Source organism: Empidonax traillii, unplaced genomic scaffold, assembly GCF_003031625.1.
Source record: "Empidonax traillii isolate 1590-97213 ecotype Southwest subspecies unplaced genomic scaffold, ASM303162v1 scaffold62:size2133460, whole genome shotgun sequence".
In the NCBI taxonomy this organism is placed as follows: Eukaryota; Metazoa; Chordata; class Aves; order Passeriformes; family Tyrannidae; genus Empidonax; species Empidonax traillii.
In genome coordinates this window covers 1,919,604-1,937,448 of record NW_020955255.1, presented here as the reverse complement: position 1 = coordinate 1,937,448, position 17,845 = coordinate 1,919,604, and the positions used below count along the sequence as shown (strand labels likewise).

Here is a 17,845-nt window from a genome sequence, read left to right as displayed (position 1 = left end):
ATTATGAAAATTGGGAGCTGGTGAAAAATACTGTTCCTTACAGAAATATATTGTGTGTTTTACATCAAGCTGTACGTTTCTCTATGCAATAGTAAAGGAAAGCATTAGAATTAGGTTGACTGGTATAATAATTGCAAATTAAACTATTTTTTTTACTCTCTTTAGGCACATCACTTTGCCTTCAGAAATCTTTGCATCAAATTTCAGACAGATTTTTTTTTTTTAAAGCGGTGGAACATGTAAGCCCTTCAAACCAGGATTTCAAGGGGAAAATATAACCAATCTGTAATTACAGCTGCATCACAACACTAGTGGAATTCCACTAACTAGCATTGCATTAAAGCCTCGCTTGCTCCTCCTACATGCACTAAATATAAATGTGCATGAGCAGCAAAAGCAATTTGCCTAATCTCTGAATCAGCTAAACAGCATTTGCACTAAAATTTTGTCTGTATACTAACTTATCTGGTTAAACTGGGGGTCAAACCTGATAAATAAGCAGAATTATAATTACGTTTTCTCTTTAACTTTAGATTTTGTGCTATTTTGTTGCTTGCCTGAGAAGTTAATAATTCCACTCACACTGTTCATGTCAATTTGTTTCTTTTGGAAAGGATGGAGTTGGGGTTTTTTAAACACAATTTCAGTTAAACGTTTCAGTAAGGTCCTACTTTTCTCAAATTACTAATGAATTTACATCTCTGCAAATCCTGGAACACTAAGTTCATTTTTCTAAAGTGCATTGCATCACATGGGATTGTTGAGTTTTGGCAAACATTTTACTGGGTATAATGGCATTGCAATTAGCTGAATGCTGCTCATAAGGCTAATTGCTTATTAAGGTCTTTTGTTTTCCTGTCACTGAGGGCAGAAACAACACTGAGTTTCTTTCTGTAATGTACCTGCAGTTCCTGTATGTTAAGCATGCATTGCACCAAAGTGCCAGTCCAAATGCCCCTGTGTTTAATCCACAGTTTATATGCAAAATTGGTGGAATATTTTCTCCAGAACTAGAACAGTCCAAAACTCAGACATCATGCTAGCTCTGATTTTTTTAAATTTCCAACTTGTCATTTGCAGAATCAAAAGTGTTGAAAGAGATTCCAGTCTTAGCGAGCATGTAGCAAAGCTGGTCTGTTCAACATCTTCCTGTCAGTTCTCCTGTGCCAGTATACTTGCTTGCTTTCCCTGGTCTTGGTTGGGAACACTGCCCAAAGGAAATGTGAGGAATCTGTCCAACAACTTCTCTCTTTCAAAACCCACATCCCATTTTTCAATTTTTTTTTCTTCTATAATGGCTGTTAGGACTCATAATAGTAAGGGATCGGGAAGAAATCCATTCTTCATTCTGTGGAAAAAGAACAAGGAGGGTGCAGTAGGTGAAGAAGGTCTGAACAGCTTTAGCAGAGGGATCCCACTTTGGGTGCAGTTTACTTTCCATAAATATGAGTGGAAGACTCAACACTACAGACTGATTGTAATTGTGGCAAGGCTTTTCCTGCCAGTAGTGTGCAAGCTGGTTATTCTATTAAAAAAAATCCACGTAGTTTACAAATGTCTTATTTTTAAGTTTAATCAAATTCTGTATAAAATATAACCCATGTTGATAATGCAGATTATAAGCACATGTAGGAGCATCTGCTTCTGGTTTTGTCTAGTTGGAGATTATCCCTTAATCATGCAAGGTCCAGGTGTGCACTTTCAGATTTGTTGACTCAGGGAAGCTGGAGATAACATTAAAGGCCAGTCCCATTATACTGTAGTTACGTTTAGGTTGTTGCTCCTCTGAAGAAGAACTCTTGCTTGAACCCCTCAGTGAAAAGAATGGCAAGAAGAAATGTCCTCATTACAGGCTGCTCCTCAGGGATTGGACTGGCATTAGCTGTAAAAATGGCAAAAGATGAACAGAAGAGATTTAAAGGTAACCACGTATCTGTTATTTATCTTTATAAAAAGATTCCATTCAAGACAGTGCTGTTTTCTCCTCTGTGATTTTACTGGCAGTTGTATTCAGCTTGATGACTTGTTTCTTGTTAGTTTACCTCTTCTACTGCCAAGACAATACAATACAGTGAAAAATATACTGTTTTCTGTAAGCAGTTTATATTTCTGTAGCTGTATTGAAACTGAGCAACTACAGGAAGTGAGGAAGTTTACGCACACACCGGGAAAAGACGGGAGCATAAAGCCCAATAGCTGCAGATTGTGTAGTGTGCTGCCTCAGACACACATTCACAGCTGGGGGCAGCTTTGCTTGGGGCTCCTAAAATGTGTTGAATGAAAGGTACACGCCCGTGCCCATTTGAGTACCAAAGAAGGGAATTTAGGTAAACTTAGGTAAATTGGCAGTTCTTTCCTTAAAGCACATTTCATTATTCCAACCCTGTGTAGGCATAACTGCGTGAACAAAGGGGCTGGGATTTGTCTTACTGCTGCAAAACAGAGTATTTGCTATGATTGGAAGTGGGTGGCAAGATGAACACAGCAATCTTACTTACTCTCACGATTTTTTACTGCTAACTGACTGGATGCACATTCAGAGCTCTCTGAGTAATTAGGCCACAATAATGTTCAAACTAATTTTTTTTCAACCTAAGGAAGTATCTGTGTTCCACTTTTTAAATAAAATTATGGTTTTTATTTCTGCTAACTGTTGCTTCTGGTGTGCTGCAGTTTATGCCACAATGCGGAATCTGGCCAAGAAAGAGCCACTGGAGGAAGCGGCGGGTCCCAGGCTGGGCAAAACCCTGGAAATTAAACAACTCGACGTCTGTGATGAGCAGTCTATTAAAGCTTGTGTGAACAGTATCCCTGACAGAAGGATTGATGTCCTAGGCAAGTAGAGGATGTGCGTGCTATGAACAGATACCAGATTTCTATATATCATCATCTCAATTAACCTGCAGAAGTTTCATTAGTGTAGTTTTTAAGTTATCAAAGTAGTAACAATTGCATAGTATATTCTGTTCAAGATCTTAAGACTTCACGTAGACATGAGTGGATTAAATCTAACCCTGCTTCCATGAAGTTGGGAAGCTTGTTTTCCTTGTTTACAAAGGAGAAATTTGATCACAGGGAAGTGTCTTGGATAAGGTGAAGCAGTTTTTAGTAAATGTGAGAACTTTTGCCTAAACCGGCACTTTCATGAGCAAGACTTTCTACTCCATTGATGAAGCAACAACTCTGTAGTAAGAAAGCAACAGCATTTGGGAATTAGCAAGTAAAAGAACAAATGCAAAGAAAGTAAGGATATTTTCACTTTGTATTGAGAACTTAAATTGTACTTTACAAATCATTCAACAAGAAATGTTTTCATACCGTTTTGCCAAAAATAAATATTAATATCTTAGTAAAATGGAAATTGCTTACACCATCAGCTATTAAATCTTCTCTAATAGAAAATTATGGATCTGCATTTATTTTGATTAATTATTAAAGCAATGCTTAACAAACTGTTTCTGCAAAATGTACTATACTCTAATTTGACATACTAGTTGTAATGCAGAATGCCAGTCCTATTATCATTCTCCACTTACAAATATCCAGAAGGCAAATAAAAATCAATGGAAGTGTGTGTTCGGTTTGGTTTGTTGGGGGTTTATTTCCTCTTGAAGATATGAATGTTAAGAAAACAAAAACCAGACCACAATCTGGCCCAGTCTATCATGTTTTGAAGACTTCTGTTCATTCTTATAGGTATTGACTGTAAATTTAATTCTTAATACTGAATTATAAACAAAACAGGTAATTCTTGTCTCATTTTCCTGTAATACTTTAGTAACTTTTTTTAAAAAGGACTAATCAGAAATAAATTAGTAAAAAGGCAAAGTATGTGATAATTTAAATTGGATTAAAAGCATAGTTAAAAATAAAGAAATCTGGAAATGTCAAGTGTATTTGCAAAGCTTTAGTGACAATAATGTCTTTTAATCCTTTCTTAAAGGATTATTTAAGGATCATTTAACCCTTAATCCTCATTTTACTTTCAAATGCTTTCCAGTAAAGATTACAAGTTTATATTTATGGAGGTTGTTGCTCACTGTTGTGTCCCATTTTGCCCAGTGAGCAATGCTGGAATGGGGCTCATTGGACCTATCGAATGTCAGACCATTGATGAAATGAAAACTGTGATGGACACCAACTTCTTCGGGCTGGTTCGACTCCTGAAGGAGATTTTGCCTGACATGAAGAGGAGAAAGAGTGGACATATAGTTATAATAAGCAGTGTTATGGGAATACAAGGTAAAGTTTGTTTGTTTGTTTGACGTAAGAGTTCAGAACTCAAAATGTAAAGCTTTCCTCTTTATATCTAAAAGACAAAAAAAATAGGAGCCGGCATATCTAACTTGTATTTTGTAATGCTGATGTTCCAACTGCACAAAGCACCTGATGGGTTTTATGCATCTAGGTGGGATGTTACTACACGGCTACTCTCAAGACATTATAGCAACAAAACCTGCAGAGTGAATCTTTTTTTTAGAGTTTTAATTTAAACTCAATTTAAAAATAAAATTTATTGGTTTTATTATCTGGAGAATAGGGCTTAGCATTACTTTTCTCTTTCCTACTGGAAGGAGTTATGGGAACAGACAAACATGTTTACTACACTCTGCTCAACAATAATAGAATCAAATCCAATCCTGAACAACTGTACCACCTTTCTGTAAAGTTTCTCATCTCGTAAAACTCGGAGAGTAAAATTTCACTGACAGATAGTGGTACTCCTACTCTCGTGTCCCATCCTGTCTAGCTGTATTTGCTTCAGTTTTGAAAACTTACCTGGATTATTCTGGTGAGCAAAGGCCCTACATCAAACTGCAGAAGTTGTTATATTAATACAATACTTACCCTCCACCTAAAAGGATCGATGTAGTGCTTTTTCTAACTCACTGAGATGCCAGCTGGATCTCTGGCATGATTGGATCTCCTGCATTGCACTCAGCTCCTGTGTTTGTCTATTAAAGTCTTGCTGATAAATAATGCAGGTGGGATTATGTGTACAGACACTTACCACATCTTAGACTACAAAATCATATCATCCAAAGAGATCACAGCATTGCTTAAGAGAAGGAAAAGTATTACTCAAACATCCTTTCCCAGACTAAGCAGTTTCGAGAACTTAGGCAAAACTCAGTGTTTAGATTCAGCATGCACAAGGATTTTTCTACTGTTTTTCCAGCAAAGCTGTAAAAATGAGTTTTTAAAATTAAACTGTTAGTATGTTGAACACAATCACATTCTAACGGATGTTTTGTTTGTATCATCAGGTATTTTATTTAATGATGTTTATGCTGCATCCAAGTTTGCTGTGGAAGGTTTCTGTGAAAGTTTAGCTATTCAAGCACTCAAGTTCAAACTGCAGTAAGTATTGATCCACTGGTGTAAACTGTATTTTAGATAGTATTAAATATTTTAGATCTAGTAAACAAATTTTTAATGCTTGCTGCTAAAGAGATTAAGAAGTCCTTGAAAACCGTATGTCACAAAAGGCATAGAAGGGTCCACACTCTTCACACTACCTAAGCAAATAAAAAGATCTAGATGTTAAAATAAACATGTTCTCTTGAATAGTTAAAGGATGTTTAGCTGTGGATAAAATAAGGTTTATGTAACACTTCTGAAAACAGATTCTTGCATACGATATCCCAGGAATAAAATTATAACATCAACCTGTTATCTTTTCCTTTAGAAGGAAGAACAGCCTTCTTAGGCGATTCACAGATGAAAAACTCCAAGGGTTCACCATAGAGAGGGAGCAAGTGCAAATCCATCAGAATGGAACACAGGGAGAGATACCTGTAATGACAGGGAGTGGGAGAAAAGTGAGAACAGTGTGCTGTACTGTTTCTAGTGTTTTAGACAGTATTTAAGAGACTAGTCCTGTTCATCATCTGTGGATTTGGGGGTTTGATTTGTCACATGTATATTCACACTCATTTAATTCTGCTTCTGTTCTTTGTGTGAAGTCCAACAACTGGTAAATATTCACTTCATCTGTGTGTGCCCAAGCATTGAGCCCCTGTGCTGTGGAAGAAGAGACACCTGCTGTTGTGGGATTTCAGAGACAAAGCTGTGATTCCACATACTGCTCTGCAAAGTTTGGAGGGATTTAAATAACTGTATTGTAACGATACACAGGAGATACCAGAATCCATAATTAGATTTCAAGAATATAAGGCACAGCAAAAAGGAGGTTAAAATAGGAAGTATAATAGGAAAAGTTAAAGATCTGATGGGAAGAGTGACACAAGAGAAAAGGCATTAATTCCAGCAGTAGCTGGAATTCTGCTGTGAAGGTCAATAGTTTGATTTAGTTCTAAAGATGAGCCTTTAGAACATCCCCAAAGAACTCAAGTCTACAAAGAGGTCCTATTCCAGAGAGTGTTTTGACAAACACAGTGGCTGGGAGTTATTATTGCCTGAGAAAAGAACTGGGAAAAAAACGTGATCAGTATCTGTATTTCAGTGATTTGCTGTGTGCTACTGAGCAAAACAACCCAGCAAAAGTCTTTATATTGTAATTTGTTCTTATACAGTGGAGGGATCTTGAATTATCTAATGCTGACATCTTGACAAAAGAAATCCATCTTTGGGCAATTCCCCCATCTCTTTCAGCTACTTCTGGTTTTATCAAGGGAAACAAAGAAATGAAGGCAGAATTTTGTCTGTAAAGTAATGAGTTTTGTTATCATCCATTAATTATTTTTCTTAATGTCTGATAAGTTCTTGTGGATAAATCATCCTTATATTCCACAGCTGCGAGACAGCAGGTAACAACTCTGCTCACTTACGCCATGAATTAAGTTACTGCAGTTCTCTGAAAGTCAAATTATGCAGATTTCTACTACCCCATGGGGATGGGTAGGAGGAGCATGAGAACAGTAATGCAGTATGGGTTGCTTTTACAGAATGTACTGTTTAATATTGTTTGCTAAGAGTGCAACTCTTGAATATTTCTTTTTTGGGAAGGATTGAGGGGTGTATTTTCCATGGGGGAAGTGTCAAAAACCAGTGTATCTTTGCTGTTTGAACAGATTAAGTTTGATTGAACCAGGCCCAGTGGTTACAGAGTTTGAAAGAAAAGTGTTTGAAGATGGAATGAAAATGGATCTTTCAGCTGCAGATGCAGAAACAGCTGAGATGTTTACTAATATTTACCTTAAAAATTACAAGCAGATTTTCCAGAGCCTGGGACAAAGTGCGGAAGATGTTGCTGAGGTAACTCATCAACAATTCTCCATCTTATTTTTTTTCTTTTTTTTTCCCTTTATAATTTACGAATGCAGTGGTTGGTTGGTGGGTTTGTCTGGCAGAAGCATTAGATTTAATTAAATGTAATACACACAAAAAAGAGTTTTTAAAAACTCAAGACAATATTAAAGAGTTCTAAATAAACCCCTGTAGAATGTTAAGAGAATGTTCATTTTGAAGTACTGAAGACAACCACGAGTTGTAATTTAAACACCACCGAGGTATTAGATGCCCTGTGCATCATCATCTGTTGAAGGCTGAGCACGCTGCAAGGTATCACCATACACGAGCACAGGGCTCCCACCATTGGCAAAGCTGCTGCCCTGTCCATCTCCCTGGTGAACTCTCCACTGTGGGCAAGTTCACTCAGCCACTCCAGACCACCAAGGCTCAGCAGAAGAAACATGGACGTATTTTCTGGCATCTGGGGCTTCCTGCAGGGAGACAAGTTAAGGCAAGCTGGGGAAGGGGACAATGATTTCAGGTGTTTGCTGGTAAGGAGCAGCTTCAGTGTCAACTTAATGTTCCCAGATCTTGTTGCAAAATGCACTGTCTTGATCCTTTCCCAGTGAACTGTAGAAGAAAAGATCTACTATTGTGGGCATATTTTGGAAGATTATTCAGGATCCTCAGGTGTAAGGTGCTATTCACCATAGTATAGAGAAACAGAAATAGGACTAAGAATAAATAAAAAATACTTCTTATGGCCTTAAAATATTTTAAGAAAAATTTCTAATGAAATTCTAATAAAACTATATACAAGGTTTTACATAATTCTAGGACTTTATACTTTCACTTTTCCACTGTTAACTGAAAACTGGGGTTTTACTTCATATTTTGGTAAAGGTCCTTTGAAAATTTTCTTTCTCCTTCTCTACAGCATACAGTGAAGGTAATCCTTGCAGACAATCCACCTTTTCGCCATCAGACCAACACCTTGTATACTCCAATGACAACTCTGAAGTATGCAGATCCAAATGGAGATCTACCCATTGATATATTCTACAAAATGGTTTTTCAGCATGACAAAATCTTCAGTGCAAGTCTTAACTTCATCAAATTGCTACGATGGAGAAGCAGGAAGAGCTTTGACCTGGGAAAACCCTCACAATAAGTATGAGATTATATAGTGCAAATTGGGATTACTTGTGGCTACTGATGACTCAGTATGTTGTCATTCAAATGGCTTTGCTCTGTAATTGTGAAAAGGCATTCAAGATGTTTATTTGACCTTAGCCAAGATATTCAGCTGAATGTGTATATCTTCAAAGTTACAGTTTGCAGAACTTTGCAATTAAAATCCTCATAACTATAGTTTTATTCATTTTAGTGTTTGCTTTTTACACAGACCTGTTTTTGTGGGAATGTGGACATTGACTGACATTTGTGTATTCAATATTAGCCTAATCCCTTCACTTAATGGAATATAATACAGCGAGATGTGTACAGTAGGTAAACTATTTAGATTCTTAATATCATAAAAATATCGTATCTTTTCACTTATTATAATAGGATAGAATCAGTAATCCTTCAATCACAGCTGCATTGTTGTTTTCAGAAGTCAGATCTATTTATCAGCAACATAAGAGAAAGTCTCATCAATCTTAAAATGTCACAAGTGGAATATTTATTATTCAAGTATATTTATTATAATATTCTGAATGCTTCCTTTATGGGCAATGGTTACTAGTGTATTACACTTAGTGAACAATAAAAAGTTTTTTAAAAGCAACTTAAAATATTTTCTTACTGTCTTGGTACTATTCTTTTGAGAAACAAAGTATTATCAGTAATAAGTGATTTCAATTCCTTAAATGCCTTCAGTGTCTGAAGAAGAGCCACAGGCTCTCTTCTTCTAAGCTATCCTAGTAAGCAGGTGTTAAACCAAAATTCTGTCACGAAGTGAAGGGCTTTTCCTTGTCAGATTTCTCTCACCCTGGTCTGACAAGTCATCTGAGGCCAGCTGGGGGCCTGGGTTTAAGTGCTGTTCTTGCACGGCATTCCTGTTCCCTGACCTCCAGCCTTGCCCCTCGGGCCTCCAGGCTGGTGTTCCTCAGCACATTCCAGCAGCTGTCCTTGTCTCACCCAGACAGCCCAGCTGGAGGGGGGATACAGCAACTGTCTTTCCTTCGATACTTTCTCACTAAGCCAAAATCTTTACTCCGTGCTGGGACTTGCCCAGCCCTGCCCTGCCCCTCCCCAGAGGAGCTCCAGGAGCCAAGCAGCACCCGGGCGTGGGCAGCTCCTGGGGATGCCAAGCACTGCAGGGAACACACGACTTGCTCTGCAGTCACGGCCCTGCAGGTGGGGCCCTACCCAGGGCAGCAGACGGGGCAGTGAGGGGAGAGCAGCACCCTGGGCACGGCTGGAGGCCTCGACCACGTCCCACTCCTAAAGCAAACCGGGAAAACCCCGGGCTGGTGCCCGCAGCCCCGCATCAGCCTGTGCGTGGCACAGAGCTGGGAACAGCAGCCAGGCTGAAAAGGAGCAGGCAGGGACCGAAGGCCAGCGGTGCTGCTGGGGCTGAAGGGAGAGCGGCCACTCGCCCTCTGCAGCCCTTCGGCACTAGCGAGGGGCAGCGCTGGGCACGGCCAGCAATGGGAAGGGAGAGGTGTGCAAGGAGCAGCTCCTGCTGTCCCGGGCTGCAGGCTGGGCTGAGCTGCATTCCCGGGCGGTTTTCCCGTGCAGAACAGAGCAGCACGGTACGACCACGGCCGTGGGGTATAAGGGCCTTCCATAGGCACCGGCCTGGTTAACTGTCTCACACAACCCTCACGCTGCTGGTTATGGGGTGCCTGAAATCACAAAATGCAGCTTCAAAGACGGAAAATCCCGAGCAAATCCCTCCGTGGCTGGGAGTCGTGAACAGACTGCGGATGAGGAGCCGAGCGCCAACCGCGCGCCCTGCTGCGGGAACGCGCCTGCCGGGGACGTCCAATCCCCGCTACCACCGGAACCGAGGGGAGGGCGCCCGAGCAGCTCCCGGCGGCAGTGGCCGGGCCGAAGCGGTGCTGGGCGGGGCAGCCGCGGGCTGACGAACGGACGGACGGACGGACCGAGGGCCCCTCGCCGCCCGCACGTGGCCCCGCGCCGCTTCCGGCGCCCGCGGCGGAAGCTGTTCCGGCTTCCGGCGGAAGCGCCGTCTCCGCAGGTTGAGCCGGAGCCGGAGCGTTTCCGCCTCGCGGCCGCTGCTCCGCCGGGACGGGCCGGGGAGCTCAGCTCGGGGGAGCGCAGCCCAGCTCAGCTCAGCCAGCTTAGCTCAGCTCAGCCCAGTTTAGCCCACCCAGTTTAGTTCAGCCCAGCCCAGCAGAGCCCCCCGCGGGCCGTTCGGCCGCTCGCCTCCCCTCAGCGCGGTCATAAGGCGGCGGCGCCGGCGCCCGAAGGATGTGTCGGAGGCGGCAGTGGCAGGCGCCGCGGCCGAGGGAGCCCTGAGCCTGAGCAGCGCCTCCCGGCCCCGCCACCCCGGCCCGGCAGCGAACCCCGGCCCGGCCCCCGCACCCTCCGCCTCTCCCCGGCGTCGCTCCCGCCGGGCCCCGCGCCCTGGAGCCCCGCTGAGCGCAGCCCCGGAGCCCCCGCAGCCAGGATGGCCTCGTCGTCCGGCAACGACGACGACCTCACCATCCCCAGGGCTGCCATCAACAAGATGATCAAAGAGACGCTGCCCAACGTCCGCGTGGCGAACGACGCCCGGGAGCTGGTGGTCAACTGCTGCACTGAGTTCATCCACCTCATCTCCTCCGAGGCCAACGAGATCTGCAACAAATCGGAGAAGAAAACCATCTCCCCGGAGCATGTCATACAAGGTGAGCTCCTGCAGGCGCCGTGCTGCCCCCGGCCTGGGCACCTGTGACCCGCCCCTGCCCCGTGCTGCTTTTCCCTCTCCGGTCGCTCGTAGCTGTGTAGGAGACAAAAGGCAGGGGCTCGTCAGGCTCTGGAGGAAACGCGGGTGTTTCCCGGCTCGCCGGTCGCACCGCACGGGAGGCTGTCTTTGTGCGGCCGGAGCAGCTGCTGCGTGTGCTCAGCACCAGCTCTGGTTCTGTGGTTCGGAGAAGCCCGTGATGCTCCGAGTGAAGTCACCAAATCTCTTGCTCGTTTTCGTCCCTGTGAAACGAGGTCTGCTTTTCCGAATGGATATGCAGCATGTTTTAAGACCCTGAATGTAGTAAATGTGTTTCTAATTGGAGATTAATTGAGTATGTGGGGCCCAGGCTTTAATCTGTGGTAGTCCTGTCTGGAACCTCTGAAGAGTGTAATATTTCTCTAGGGCTGTCTTTACAGTCTGTTTGTTTAATACCAAATGTTTGTATCTGTCGCAGAAAGCATTTAAACGTGACCTGTGCCCTTTTATCTTTTTCTGCTGTTGACTTTCACTTCCCCTTGCTTGAATAAAAGGCGAGTTCTCTCTGGGTCTCAGTTGCTTTGTCTTTAAATTCTGCTGCAAACAGGCAGTTTTCTTGCCTCATCCTGAAGTCTGCATCGGGCACCTTTTGTCAGGACTTACTCTGCCTAAAGACAAGGCTGATACCACTGTCTGCTGCAAACAAATTTATAGCAGCAATAGTGTAGGAGTACTTTGTGCCTAGTAGAGATGCTAACAGTAGCATTTGTAGTAGAGCTATTTTCAGGACTGTGATGGTATCAAGTTAGTTTAAAAAAGGCTGTTAATTTGGTGGTTTTTTAGTAATGATTTGCTGTTTGAAACAAAAAAATTAAGTCTATCGGCTTGTTCACCAGAAGAGGTTCAAGTACTTGACTGGAGTGTGTTGGGAAAAGATATATTTCTTTTCAAGTTGGGAAAAGTTATTTTCAAATTAAATCTATACTTTTTAGTCAAATACTGCATATACTTTGGAGATGTATCCATTTTTGCAGTGCTCTGGAGATGGTAGGAGTTGTTCCTGTCTTTAGGGAGATATATGTGCTCTTAGCTCCTTTCAGGTGCTGGTTGGTTGGCCCATGATCCTTCTGTGAGGTATGAGGGTTTAGATTGCCGTTTTTGGAAACAGTGGTTATGTGTATGTAGATAGAGTATTTCAGCATTTTCATCCATCTTTGTACATTCTAAATACTTGCTGTATTGGCTCTCAGTGTAGCTCCATGACAATGACGTTAACAAATTAGGTAATTGAAGTGTGTTGGTTGTGGCCATCCATGTCTCTTGTTCCTTTTGAATGCTTAGAGGTAAAATGAGGCTAATAGCATTTTGAGAATTTGGGAGGGTGCACGGTTTCCTTTCAGGTGAGTTTGCTGGTGTGACTGGAGCTGTAAACAAGAAGGTACTAGATAGGAAACAAGAAGTGGGAAGGGTATCTCATTTGGAAGGAGGAAAGAGAAACAGGCACAGCAGCTGGTGACACTGCCTTTGGACTGTATGGGAGGTGATGTGGAACTGCTCCAATGTGTACTGGAGTGTCCTGACGGTACTCACGTGTTTGCAGCAGTGGGGATTAGGACACCCCTTCCTTTGCTGCACTATTAGATGATTGTACTGCCATGTGCTGAGCAAGAACTCTTTCTCCCTACCCTTGGGTTGTGTTTCAGATGGATGAAGTCCCTACTGTGTTTTATTGTGTGGTAGCACGAACGCTTGACTGGCACAGGGCTGTCAGCAGCACAGGGAAAGGAAAGCAGAGGCTTCCTGCATCCCATGAGAGATGAGATTTGATAGATATACTCAGACCGTGCCAAGCACTTACTACTAGGAATAAAATGCAAAAGAGCTTCTTTGGAGAGTGTCCAAAGGCATCAGGGCTATGTCATAGTTGTAAGTGGAGATTGTCTCCATGTTTATTGTTGAATCCCACCATCAGGAACCCAGCTGTGAGTCTGCGACTTTAGTAACAAACGAATGTTCTTCCATCATGCAGCAGAAAATAAACTCATTTTTAGTTACAGCAGTTGTGACGAAGTAGGTTTTTTATGAAAAATTAAAATTCCATTAAATTCTGAAAATGGTGACTTGTTAAATGACTGGTTTTATGAAGTGGGATATTTGGATTATTTGGTCTGCACAGAACTGCTGTGCAGTAAGGTAGGCTGTGAACTGATGGCAAATCCTGCAGCTCCTTTTCATGGACTGTTAGGGTACTGACAGTGTTTATGCTAGCATTTAATTTTAAAGAAATCCCACACAGTTGTTCATGTTTTGGATTTTAATTTGGAAGTTATTTTTTATTTGAAAGGAGAAGATCACTTAAATCTCAGATATGAATTACCTGAGTCTATACAAAAAAGTAGTACTAGCTGGGTGTCGCTGGTTAATCAGATCTGCACCTTCATGCAGTCTCTAAGAGTGGGAGGAAACTGGGGAAAGGATAGTTGTGATTTGGTGTTTGTAAACATGAGTTGTTTGCTGTGTTTTGGAATTCACCTGTTTACATTTGGTGTGATCACCCTGACCTCAGTAAGATACCAAATTTTCATCAGTCTGGGCAGACTGGTAGATTTCAGACTCAGAAGATAGAAAGACATTGAGTTTTGATGGAACAGCAGCTCTGATAAGGTAGTATTCACGTCCCACATTTTAGCACCATGCTGATATAAAGGGATTCATATCCTTCTGTGCATGTGTTCTATAAAGCCTTGATGTGCCTCAAGAAGACAGTAAATTTGGTAAGTCGCTTCACAGCCAGCAGAATTTTGATGCAGTAGAGCTGTGATGTGTGTGTGGTTTTTCATAGCTTTATTGTACTGAGCAGATGTACCAATTTGTCCTGGTTATATCACATGGGGGGGTTATTTACTTGTGTGTGCATGTGCTACATTCAATACATAACTGTGAGTTTCTCCCATTAATTTATTTTCTTTTAAGGGCCATTTAAAATTTTTGTAAAAACACATCTTGCTGTTAACTTCAGACTGGGCAGTTGTTCATATTCTGATGCAGCAGATTGCCATCCCTGATCTCTGTGAATGTTCTTTTGACAAACACCTCTGGTTTTGCTGTGATGGTTTGTCTTAGTGATGTTAGACTTGTAGATTTCTTAAAATTTTATACTTTTGTTATAAAAAAGATATGACTTTAGATAGTTTCCTGTGTGTATTGTTTACATTTTAAAATTGAATGAGTTAGTTCTTAAATATTTGTAGTTTGTTCAGATAACCAGTTCTGGACCATGAGACATGGATTTGCCTCCTATCTGCTGAGGCTGGATTGAACAAGTTTCTGAAAGTTTTTTGGTAATTCTTCTAGAAACTGTGGGGTAATTGGAATAAGTCTTTCCCGTGTCTGTATGTGGGCTGAGGCTGAACAGGCATACTGTCTCTGAAGCAATTTGATTATCTCTAAATCAGTTTGTCTTTTAACTTTATTTTTTGAAGAAATAAGTTCTGTAAATTCATTTGCCAAATGTTTTCTGTTGAAGGGATGGTAGGGCTGCATGACTAGACAGCTGCACAGACAGCCCTGTTGAGGACAGTGTGGGAATTCTCTCCTAGAGTACAGGTTGGAAGCTGAAAACTTAACCTAAACAATAACCCAAAGGTGTTCTTTATGATACGATGACATGCTGCCATAATTATGAGTAGGAAAATGTTGCTTACAAAACTAGTGTTAGAATATAGTCTGAGCTGGTGTAACTAAGAGCTTGTTTATACCAATCTCCGTTGATTGCTGTTGTGCAGTCTACTTTAGTGCTGTTTCTTGAATAGGTTGTCACATAAGGTTGAAACAAAGTAAGATAAAAGTCAAAACAACTATTGTATTGTAAACTCTGAATTGAGTAAATACTGGAAATGAAGTAGTTTTTTTATGAAACTGATACTTGTTTCCAGTGTAATCGGCGTTTGTGTAATGTCTCTGGGATATTCTGTAACAGGTTCACTCTGGGTGTGTGTGGAGGCATGTCTCAGGAAATGGTGCATCAGGAAACTGTGCCTTTTGTCACATATTCTACCTGGGTTTTTATAATCCTTCCTATTACCTTTGCATTCTTTAAAAAACCCTGTTGTTGCAGGATATAGCTGCATTCCGGATTTCTTTAGGCAGGTAAAAGTGCAAGATTTCAGTTTCTGAATGGATTTTAGTGTGGAGATAAAAGGATTTCTGCTGAGAAATAAAACAATAAAGAGCTTATACATAATTTTATGTAACTTTATATGTGTGAAGTATGCATTTTATATATAGGAATTTAGATATTTAAAGATAAAAGCTAAAATTGATCTATCTAAGGTATTATGAATTATTTCTGCCTTAATAAATGATCTGTAATCATTTTACATGCATCACTTTTGCTCTATTAGAGGTTACTAATTTACCTTCTACTAAAGACTTGCAACAAAACTGGAAAGATAGAAGCCCTGAGATATTAAAGGTTAACAATTCAGACAGAGAGGACTTATTAGCTGTATAAGTTCTGTTGATTCTGACAGAAGTTGGGAAAAAAGATGTATCAAAGAATAATGCCTGTCTCCAGAAAAGTGTATCCAAAAGCCCTGAATCCTCTGCAAGTGCAGACTTCTTTGGTTGTACTTAACTAACCTTAATTTTTTTAGCCTGAAAACCTATACTCTTGAATGACATAGGAGAAGAAACAGGGAAAACAGCTGTCAGATCTTTTTTATGAACATATTTTTGTTACCAGGTGATAGAAAAGTGATCAAATGTTTTACTTTTTTTTTTTTCTCCTTTTAAATAGACAAATCGATATGTATTATCAAAAGCTTTGCTAAAAAATACACAGTTTGTTTTCTTTCTTTTTTTCCAGCACTAGAAAGTTTGGGATTTGGCTCCTATATCAGTGAAGTAAAAGAAGTCTTACAAGAATGCAAAACAGTAGCACTAAAGAGAAGAAAGGCCAGTTCACGCTTGGAGAACCTCGGCATTCCGGAAGAAGAGCTACTAAGGCAGCAACAGGAATTATTTGCACAAGTAAGTAAAGCAATACTTGTAGTGATGTGGTTGGAATAATTAATGCTGCAGGTTTAGGACCACAAAAGCATGTGCACACCTCAAGAAGTGTCTCCTTGTGAATTGCTGTGGCATCTAAGGTGCTGTGGGCCTTGGCCTGATGGATTTGGGGAATGCGAAGTCAACAAATAAGATGCTGCTGCTTGTTACTTCTATGATTTGACATACAGGACTTTGTGTAAGAACAGATTTTGTACTCTAGGTTTAAAAAGCATGGGGTTTTGCTGTTGCTTAGGTATTTCCCTTCTACTGTAGAGAATACATGAAGAATTACTTGCCTGAGGAAATAAAAGAATGGCAGCTGGTGTTCTAGGAAATTACCAGTTTTGAAGCATTAAAAAGTGAAAATAGCTTTTCTGTTTCTGACCATCAATGCACAAATGTTATTTCTTATCCTTTGAAAGAAACTTTACTCTTGGCAAGACTCTAATTGGGTGCATTCATGCATAAATTTTTAAAGAGACAATTGAGGCATGGAAAAAGCATTTGCTTGGAAATAGTACACACGCACACATTCTCCTTCATCCCAGCATTATCCCCTTCCAGCTTTCCCAGATAGTTTGTGGACATCTCTCATTTTAAAGGACGAAACACCAGTTTCATTCATGTATCTTCCTACACCATCCTTCTCTCTACTATTCTCGTAGTTTGACAGGACCATTCTCTAAACTAAGAGATGGGAAAGTTATCTGGGATTTCTCTCTCCTCTTGACCAAGGCATAAGTCTAATTTTCTCAATTTTCTTTAATTTCCTCTAATGAAAACGCTTATTCAGTTAATGTCTGATTACTGTGACCTCTCCCCTTTGCTGAACTTGTATCTTGCTGAAACTGTTGTTTTTCCTATTGCAACATGCCAGCGACTTTAATCGTAATTGCATGCTGAATTTTAAGACATTTAAAGTTACAGCATACCACATAGCTATTGCCAGCATGCAGTGAACTAGTTATGATCAAGTCACGTGTGCCTCTTGTTTGACTGTACTAACATTAGAAAGACCAATATGGCTGCTTCTGAATTTTGGCTAAGACTTAAAAATAATAGTCATTTTGAAACCTGTTTTTTACTTACTATTTTGTTCAAATAACTCAGCATGGTGTACAAGATAAAAAAAGCAGCAAACCCAAGGTGTGTTAGGGAGTTACTAGCTCCTGAGTAGCATTTAAAAAAATAATAAATTAGAAATGCTGAAATTGTGGCCACCTTATGCAAGCCCCACTTTGTCTTAGGAATGACAGCTTGAAGTGTATTCTTTTAAAATTCTGTGTTACTGTGCCTTAATGTCAAAATTAAGGCAATGCATGCCAGTTTGACAGGATTGTATAAATGATTTTTTAAAATGGTCTTTGGTAATATGGAAAATGTTTGCTTAGATTCAAAGATGGGAATATTATTTTTCGATAACAGTAGTGGTGATATGCTGTTGTAGGTACTGTAATTATTTTTAGAAATAGTTACACAAGTGCATGTTTATTTATTTGTGTTAATCTTGTTAATATTCTAGAGCCTGACACTAATGCTGAAGTTATTGCTCTAGTTTTAAAATACCTACCTGTTACTGTTATGAATGTTTGACACCTGTGTCTTGCATGGTTGTGAATATTTGAACTCAGGGGAATGGCTTATCCTGCTATTCATGCATGTCTATAAGTTTTTGTGCAAGACAAGGGTCTCAGTGGACTTGGG

At 40.7% G+C, this 17,845-nt stretch overlaps 2 protein-coding genes across 2 annotated transcripts in view; both read left to right on the top strand.

Annotated features, from left to right (window-relative positions):
- Positions 1-6: 6 nt before the first annotated feature.
- On the top strand, positions 7-9,180 carry LOC114055635 (retinol dehydrogenase 8-like). Its single transcript, XM_027879987.1, has 6 exons — positions 7-1,921; positions 2,674-2,835; positions 4,063-4,242; positions 5,268-5,361; positions 7,035-7,218; positions 8,132-9,180. Exons 1-6 carry the CDS (start codon positions 1,825-1,827, stop codon positions 8,363-8,365), a joined length of 951 nt encoding a protein of 316 aa, XP_027735788.1. The 5' UTR covers positions 7-1,824; the 3' UTR covers positions 8,366-9,180.
- A 1,348-nt stretch (positions 9,181-10,528) lies between these two features.
- Positions 10,529-17,845, top strand: part of DR1 (down-regulator of transcription 1) — an 11,661-nt gene continuing 4,344 nt past the window's right edge. Inside the window, exons 1-2 of the mRNA XM_027879984.1 lie at positions 10,529-11,054; positions 15,957-16,120. Coding sequence (XP_027735785.1) covers positions 10,835-11,054; positions 15,957-16,120 — 384 coding nt within the window. The 5' untranslated portion in view covers positions 10,529-10,834. The remainder of the gene's footprint in view (positions 11,055-15,956; positions 16,121-17,845) is intronic.

Coding starts and splice junctions, on each gene's coding strand:
- LOC114055635 (XM_027879987.1), top strand. CDS start 1,825: ATGGCAAGAAGAAATGTCCTCATTACAGGCTGCTCCTCAGGGATTGGA. Junction 2,836..4,062: donor CAGAAGGATTGATGTCCTAG/GCAAGTAGAGGA, acceptor CATTTTGCCCAG/TGAGCAATGCTGGAATGGGG. Junction 4,243..5,267: donor CAGTGTTATGGGAATACAAG/GTAAAGTTTGTT, acceptor TTGTATCATCAG/GTATTTTATTTAATGATGTT.